This window comes from Hordeum vulgare, chromosome 4H (genome assembly GCF_904849725.1).
Source record: "Hordeum vulgare subsp. vulgare chromosome 4H, MorexV3_pseudomolecules_assembly, whole genome shotgun sequence".
In the NCBI taxonomy this organism is placed as follows: domain Eukaryota; kingdom Viridiplantae; phylum Streptophyta; class Magnoliopsida; order Poales; family Poaceae; genus Hordeum; species Hordeum vulgare.
Window position 1 is genome coordinate 453578793 of NC_058521.1, and position 8799 is coordinate 453587591.

The 8799-nt window shown below is 42.0% G+C and overlaps 1 protein-coding gene across 1 annotated transcript; it reads right to left on the bottom strand.

Annotated features, from left to right (window-relative positions):
- Positions 1-2112: 2112 nt before the first annotated feature.
- On the bottom strand, positions 2113-8491 carry LOC123448926 (serine/threonine protein kinase OSK4). The gene is made up of 11 exons (XM_045125970.1): positions 8295-8491; positions 6383-6571; positions 5915-6099; positions 5173-5355; positions 4949-5080; positions 4617-4802; positions 3534-3623; positions 3371-3454; positions 3144-3284; positions 2836-3066; positions 2113-2431 (listed from the first exon to the last, which is right to left on the bottom strand). The coding sequence occupies exons 2-11, from the start codon at positions 6564-6566 to the stop codon at positions 2318-2320; spliced, it is 1530 nt and encodes a 509-aa protein (XP_044981905.1). The 5' UTR covers positions 6567-6571; positions 8295-8491; the 3' UTR covers positions 2113-2317.
- Positions 8492-8799: the final 308 nt, after the last annotated feature.

Sequence of the window (8799 nt, forward strand, 5' to 3'; positions counted from 1 at the left end):
CATGGATATATCATAACAACAAAAGACATGTATGGTCATACTACCTTTGATAAGGTACATACCTAGGGTTGATAATGAAGTGACATAAAGACCTGAAGTTCTATATCTCACTAATGTCAAAGCACTCATATGATTGCAAACTATGTCAGTCCCGCTACCATATTTGCCATGTTTGTTCAGAGTGCAACCCCCAACAAAAGGTACATTCTTGATATATGGAATATCATCTTATATCTTAAGCTCACAATAAATATTGGACAATTCCATCAGGAAATACAAGATATGACCATGATATGATATAATGATATTGACTCTTTATTTGATCCCAATGACGCCATATCAATGGCTGAATTTGCTGGAATAGCCTTCATATGGAAGTCATCTAAATGGACTTTAATGGTTATTCCCACTTATCATTTTGACATAATTGCTTTATCTAAAAGCATTGCAAAATATGCATGGCTTGGCAGAATGATTAACCACACTCAAAATCATGTGATTGAGATTCATCAGAATCACATAACTTGATTTATAAAGCTACTTCCACTTGTGTTACTCAATACCTACAGGTTATATGGAGAGCAATATCATAAATCACATTGCTCGGAAACTACTTATCCTCACGGATTATAGAAAAGTGAGGAAATAATTTGCAAATAAAATCATGTGAAAATCCAACAGATTATACAGAATCTTATGTTCATGTCAATGAAATTGGTACGGGACATCCTCCATATTTGCGAAGTTCCGGGGGGGGGGGGGGTTGGTAATCTCCCAAACTATAACCTATTAACAATCATGATATTGCATATATTGTACTCTTTTTCCATTGATGAGTTTTCCCTAATGGTTTCTCATAAAAGGTTTTTAACGAGACAATATAAACACAAGTGTTTGTATATGCCATATCATTTTCTCCTTATATTTTTTCCACTGGGTTTTATAAGAGTTTTCAGTGGCATGTCAAATACACTCTTTTCCCTTATGAGTTTTCTCCCGTAGTTTCTCATAATGGTTTTTTTAATGAGGCAATATCTTATCAAAGATCATATGTCATACTTTCTATTTTCCCTGTTGGGTTTTTTAAAGGAAGTAATCAAGGCAAATTAATTGTTTTCTAAACTCATCAATGAGTTTTCTCCTTCTTCAAAGGTTTTTCTCATATGAGTTATCAAGAGACAATAATCAATATATGTTGCATCATTTTCTCCTTATTATTTTTCCCATTGGGTTTAAAGGAGTTTTAGCAACATATCTACATAATTCTTCTCGTATTTTTTTCCACAGGGTTTTTGGACGAGACTTTTAAGAATATTCAAAGAATTTATCAAGATGATGCATATACTCAAAAAAAGGCGTTGTACAAGGAGGAGTGTTAAGAATAGATTAGTTGCTTATTAATTAAGCTGATAAGGATTAAGTTAATTCTTAGATATGTTACTTAGTCCTCAAGCAACCATGCACTTCCTTGACTCTCAAGGAAACTACGTAATAACTTGACCGTTAAGTAACTTCAAGTTTACTTGACTCCCAAGCAACATCTGTACTTCCGTCCGGGTATATATACCCCATTCCTACCATCAATAAAGACTAATGAATCATTTTTCGTTCATCTCTCTCGTTCTTTAGTTTCTACTTCAAACAATTATGATGAAGGAGGCACGAGGAGCCGGCCGGGGGGCAACCGGGGCGATGAGGAGGAGGCGCCTGTCGAGGTGGTTATCATGGAGGAGCGCGCCCGTCAAGGTGGTTGGGCAGCTCGCCTCCGTGCAGGCGACGCAGATGCGCAACGGCAGAAGTGGGCGGCGATCGCAACGGCAGAAGTGGGCGGCGATCGCCAGATGTTTGTACGGCGGCCGCTCGGTCCAGCCAGCGAGGAGGAAGAAGCAGAGTTGAGGGAGGGATTAGTAGAGGATTTTAAACTAGGAGGATTTTTTTTCTTTTTTTTTCCAAAATTACAATTGAACTAAGCTATGGACAAGTTTTCTCGGATGGAAGGAGTAGTATATCACAAAGGCTTGTGCTGCAGCATCACAACCAGCGGTGGCGCAGCCCGCAGAATCAGAAAATGGCTCACAAAATTCAAAAAATAGAAAAAGTTCACCACGCCTATTTACCATATAGCAAGTCTTATTTATAACAACCACTTAACCTTTTGGTTCTTCACACAGGACTAGTCACTCAAAACAACACGGTTCGCTGTCAGGGACTGGGTAAAACGAAGACGAAACACACCACCTATTTACACACCATCACTTATTCATCGCTGACAGTCATATGTCTAACCATTCACCACTCAACCAGAACAGGCACCATACTACAGAACCCTAAGGTTGGTAAGGAAGGCCGCACAAAAATCCAGGAAGAGGAGCTGAGGTCCAGTAAGTCTCTGCATATCCAGCAGGTACTTGTCATCCTTGGTCTTGTAAAGCTGGAGAAAAACAAATACTGAAATTCAGAGCCAAATAGACAGCATATACAGTATAACAGTACCATGCCGGCGAACTGTAACATCTGAAGTATACAAGCATAATAACAAATAATATCACACTAGGTTAACGATAGATGTATGACCAACAAATACTGTGCAGCACTAAAACTTGGGAAGCTCGTTTTATCAATATGGCAACAGCAGACACATGAAGATGCACGATATTAATAAAATGGCAACTTTGTAACAATTACGAATGAATATATTGGCCAGCCTTTTCTTCAGTAAAAAACTTTATTTTATCTAGTGATCCGACTGCAAAGGCGACATTGAGTAAAAAAATTCATATATTTGTTATTGCAAAAAAGAATACAGCAGTACTCGTAGTAGGTGACATTGCACACCTGAATTTCAAACTTGATCACGGCAGGTAGCCTCCCATTGGCATCGCCGTTATCCATGATGGTAGAGTCATCAACAAAGCTGTGGTTGGCATCTAACATATCACTGACCTGAGGAAACCCAGGGCACCATCTGCATTTCATGTTGTAGTGTCCATTCTTCTTCCAGGAGACATTTAATTCTTGAAGTGCCTTTAGAACCTCAATCATTATCTCACGAGGGTGAGCTCGAGACTGCTGGATAAGTGATGCATTAGCTCAACAGCTGAATGTGCAAAACAAAGCAAAGTAAAGTGGATAATGTGCAAGACCTGGAGCCCAAGAGCCCATTTTCTTTCAACGGGGTAATATGGCCGCAAGCCACTGCCTTGAGAATCATTGGTTCCTGGAAGATACTGCCTGGTACTTGGGCTTGCTGATTCCGATGAAGTAAACTGATTAAGACTCCTACCCTGGAGAACCATCAATCCAGAAAGTTAATAGTGCTTAAACCTTTAATGCATTAAACAAGTCACAGATGATGCAAATGTTAACTAACCATTGATTGTTGATAGTCAGCCCCCAAATAGCCACTAGTGGCCCGGAACCGATTGTCCAAGAGTAAGTAATATGCAACAGTTGCCTGGAAACATTGTGTAAAGTGTAAAGTCAATTATGAAATAACTGGACGGAATGAAGCACCAACTTTTGTTTGCATATACCTCATTTTGCAGCCTATTGCACAGTGATTCACACACATGGTCTTTATCATATCCCAGGTTGACAATGTCTTTAAGTGTATCTTCATCAATCTTCAGAAATGAACATTTAGAAAATCAGCATGCATTGACGTAGAAACTGCATTTTAAAGCTTGCTAGTAAAATAATTTTCTGATAAATAGAAGTGGCATTGCAAGGAGACTTAACGTGCTAGGTGCTACCTTTTCATCTCGCGGGGGACAGATTACTAGTAGTAAGGAATTACTCCCTTCACTTCATATTATTACATGATGTTTAACTTTCATAATATTTCCCCTTCTCATAAATCTTTGAGCCACAGCTGCTGGATACTTTTGTTGTTTGGCTAGTTTTTTTTCGAGTAATCAGCAGGAGCAGTGCCTTTCACCTAAGCAGCATAGTTTTTTTTTACAATTATGTACATGGCCAAGAGGACGGCATGTGGACTACTCGCCAAATAAAAGGTTACAAGAGCTATGAAGGTGGATATCTGAGAATGGACCATCGCTCTGTTGGCAAGGCGTGCGGTACACAGCCAGCCCACCTGCACTCGAATCTCGACTCAACAGGGTGTCAAGGTTGTTTCTTCTATTAAAAATACCACCAAGGTGGCTGCATGCATCGATTGATGCAGAGGCCGGGGGCTCGCTTCCTCCTTATCAAAAAAAAAAAAAAAATACCACCAAGGGCTAGTCCTGACTGATCTTGTTTTAGAGAACCGAGCAGTGCTCGGTTGGATATCCACTAGGGCCCCCTCTGTGACCTTGTGAAAAGCTGCCTACTCAGACTCTCGGCGCTCTCTTCTTAACACAAAATGACCATGCACTTTGGTGCATGTTCGAGAAAAAAGAATCTTTGAGCAACAACCTGAGCATATATTTCTATAATATTGTGTTTGCAAATATTATATTAAGCTTATGCCCACGAAAGATAGCATTTCATGACAAAAGCATCGATATTAGTTTTCCTATTATCCATCCAAGATCCTGTATATATTAGTCGATAAAGGTTGAGCAGTTTTACTGTGCACATAAGATAGTCAACTGAAATGTGAAATAGATGGGTACCATTTTGGCTTGCTGCGCCGTGTCTGGTGGAGGCACTGCCAGGTAGCGAGGAAGGCGATTCTGAAACCATGGGTGTTCTCGAATTTCACGAATTGTGATTCTCTTCATAGGATCAACAACAAGCATTCTTGGGATCAAATCCCTTGCAAGAGCAGATAAATGACTTGGAAGGATATAGATGCCTCCCTGGAACACCAAACAAGGGGGCGTCAAATCTCCAGATAAAAAAATGAATGGTAAAGTCCAACTAATCTAGATGAACGTTTGTTGATTTTAGAACAAAAGGTATACACTTGTTAGATCCAACTTAATCTACATGTGTTCTGTCTCACCTTTATCTTTTTGAACAGGTTGGGAATATTGTCATCATCAAATGGAAGAGTGCCACAAAGAAGAGCATAAAGTATCACCCCACAGCTCCAAACATCAACCTCAGGTCCAGCGTACAATTTACCTGAGATAACCTGCACAGAAACAGTCACTAAGCTATTAACGCAAACAATGCGTGTTAGGAAGCACAATGATAAAGACTCAAGTAACACAAATTAGTGAATACCTCCGGTGCAGCATAGTTTGGACTCCCGCAGCTAGTCTTCAGAAAATGGCCATCATGCATGACATTACTTAATCCAAAGTCGGCAAGTTTCACATTATATTTGGAATCAAGTAACAGGTTTTCTGGCTTTAGATCACGATGAACAACCATGTTTCTGTGGCAGTATTCAACACCAGATATAATCTGTGCAAGAAAATTTAAATAAAAGATGTAATGAGACAAAACCTTAATATGCATTCAGTGAGTCAGAAAGAACCCTTCAAGTTACATATTCACCTTCAGAAGGATATACCATCTCTTTATGTTTTAAAGTACAATTTGATTTAAGTACCGAGACCAAGACAATGAAGGCATACAGAAGAAGATGCCATTTAAAAAAATAAATTAACTAGTGATACTAAGATAACCAAGGCATCAAAAGAAGAAGACACCAAAGTAATACTAACACAATCGACGCATCAAGAAGACGTTAACTTTTTGATCAGTTCAACCCAAACGACAAAGCAATCACCATGGAAAACTTGCAACTCAATGTAGTACAGGTCATGAGCTAAAAATTAGTCAATAAATGCAAACTGAGCAAATTGATCATGGTTTGTACAGTAAGCACATGAGGAATGTGGGCACTGGACAATTGGCCAGCATATCCATACATTTCACGATCAAAATAAGAAGCTCGGCAAAGTTCCTATTGTTATGCCCAAAAAATGTGTTCCTGCATGCCAAGAGCAGAAAAAGGCACCTGCTGGAAGATTCGACGAGCCTCATCTTCCTGTAACCGCCCTTTCTCAACAATGCAGTCGAATAGCTCCCCATACTTGCAATATTCCATCACAACAAATATATCTGTAGGTGTGTAAATGACCTCATAAAGCCGGATGATATGAGGGTGAATGAACAACCTCAATATCTTGATCTCTCTCTTTGCTGGAAACAAGATATGAGAAAACAATAGAAGTAAAGCGTTAGACATTCAGCCTATGAAGAAATTCAAGCTGCAAATTTTACTAACTCACAGCAACAACACAAGGTGAACTTTCTTCTTTACGGAAGCCGGATGTATCCTAGGCTAATGTACTTTATCTCGACTAATTGATTAACTGGGAATCAGGAACACACTCACAAGTCTGACCAGCACTGACAGCAGATAACTAGAAATCTTGAGCAAGCAAAGCCCAATTTATCCAGACTAATGTACAAGGAAGCATACCTTTCTCTTCCATGTTCATAGTTCTCATTTGACGACGGTTCAGAATCTTTATAGCAACTTTGTGCCCTGTATGCTTATGTTCTGCAATCCTCACTTTTCCAAATGTGCCTATACCTAATGTTCTGCCCAGATTGTAGTTCTTTAACGCTTCAGAATGCCCGCCTCCTCTAGTGTTCCCATCCATTTTCACTATGTCAAAAAACAAAGAGAAACAATATATGTGATTCAGCAAACAGTTTTATAGTTCAAACGATATATGCACATTAGGTTGAATCTGAAACATTTCTAATCGGATACCCTCTTCTTAGAGACCTTGAGCGTGACATGAGTAGGCTTGCCAAAAATATCACTATGGACATGAGTGGCGAGGGCAAGTGTGGTTTAAAGGTCAATGAAATGGGTGAAGTACCCTTCTCAAATAGGGACAGACACATATTCAGTCGCTGAAGTGTGGTTCAGTGAGATGATGAGCAACAAACAATGTCGCGTAGCGAGTATAGGGTCATAATTTTTTTCTCGAATACGCACAAGCATGCCGTTACATTTTGGATAACAATGCTTTGCACTCCACCTCTACCTCTACCCTGGCCTATAAAGTGGACTACTCACTCCGGACCCACCTTGTCAACGCGGCAATGCCCCAAATAAAGGGTTCAAATCTCCTATTAATAGGCCCGCCTGCCTCCATACTTGACCCTCAGTGATCATCCTACTTATGACACGACGTATCGATGGTGAGGATCATAATATATTACCATAAAAATGGCTGCATCTGCATGCGCCGTTTTGGATTGACTAGGGGCTTGTTTGGATTACCGTTTCCTTTTAAATACACTTGTAAAGAATAAACGTCTCGGCCCGCCGTTTCGGGGCAGAAATCCGGAAACGGCTCAGCGGACGGTAAGATACACGTGTAAGTTAAACACCTCAGTATTAAATTACATTGATTCCAAGCACGGCCTAGAGGCCTTTACTGATATGCATCAGGTCTGGCAAGCAAGTATGGTTTTGGGATAACAAAACAACCATCATGTTGGTACTTTGGATGCCCCTGGTGCGAAGAAAGAGATGACACATGGAATCCTAGTGGGTGAACATGCAAAGTTTTCTTAAAAAGGTTCACAACCACCATGACTAGGCTTGTATGGTAACATGGACCTGGAAGAGACATACAAAGGAATGCAGTCATCCAACAACTGAGCTGAAAAAAGAGCAGAGCTCAATAAATGGGAGGTTCTAGTGGGCAGAGTACAACATAAATCTGTAACGGTGCACATTAATACTCCAATAAAATTAAGCTAGCCATGAATCTACTACTAGTACTACTACAGTACTCACCAACTGCGCACACAATAATTACACGGAATCGTGTCGGTATCAGGATCAGAATCAGAATCAGAATCCGTGACTCTGCAGTAGGAGTATCTTTTTGCCCGAGCAGTGAATTTGGGGAAAGTGAGATCGGCCGATCGATCAAACAATAAATCAAGCAACCGATCGGTGAATAATCAAGGTTTAGCTCCCAGCAGGACGTGAATGTTGGTCCGGGGGGATCTGCGGTGAAGATCTTTGTTGGGAGGGAAGAAACGAAGAGGAAGGAGTAGGAGAAGACTGCTACCCGAAATCCCCACAAACAGCACACAAACTAAATTCCCCACTTCATCCGCGCAGCCAAAAACCCAAAACCGTGGATTCACCTCGCTTCCCCTCGCCGAACAGCCAGGCAGCAGCCCCGCAGAGTTAGACTGTTGGAGCACGCGCGAACCACACCCCAGCTCCCTACCACGCCGCCCGTCCCGCGAACTACTACTACCGAAGCAAGCAACGACGGCGCAGAAACAGCAGGCGCCAGCCGGGAATCGCAACGGAGAGAAAGCGTGAATCTACGAGATAAGCTGGGCGATTGCCTCACCTGGCCAAATCCCGCGGTCAACCGCTCGGACGGGGAGGAGGCGCGCGGCTCGGCAGCGGAGACGACGAGAGCGCCCAGCGGAGGAGGTTTTGGGGTCGGTTAGTACTTCTCCGGGGGTGGGAGGCTTTAGGAGAGAGCAGCTAAGCCTAAGCTTAGTTTAAGGCGAGCCGGGCCAGTGGGGGGCGGGCTAACCGGGGAAAGACGAGCATCAGCATGGCGCTTGCGTGTCGCCTCCCTCCCGTGCCGCTTCCTGTTTTCCTCCTCTGTCGTTTCTCCCCGTCAGTTTTTTTTTTTTCTCTTAGCTCTAGTCTGGTGCTTCGTCATCGCGCTCGCGGAAAGGAAATTGGCTCGTCACCCTCACCGTCTTCCGTCGCTTGTGTGAGAGGAGTATGGATTGATCGGTGACGAGGCGCTGATGCGGTGCGGCGTTGGAGCCGTGCAACGTTGTTGCGTGCGCGACGAGGACGTTAGATCGGGTGCGCACGTTAGGCTCTTTTCCTCCCCC

Coding starts and splice junctions, on each gene's coding strand:
- LOC123448926 (XM_045125970.1), bottom strand. CDS start 6,566: ATGGATGGGAACACTAGAGGAGGCGGGCATTCTGAAGCGTTAAAGAAC. Junction 5,356..5,914: donor CTCGTCGAATCTTCCAGCAG/GTGCCTTTTTCT, acceptor TTTCTTGCACAG/ATTATATCTGGTGTTGAATA. Junction 3,624..4,616: donor CGGCGCAGCAAGCCAAAATG/GTACCCATCTAT, acceptor TCATTTCTGAAG/ATTGATGAAGATACACTTAA.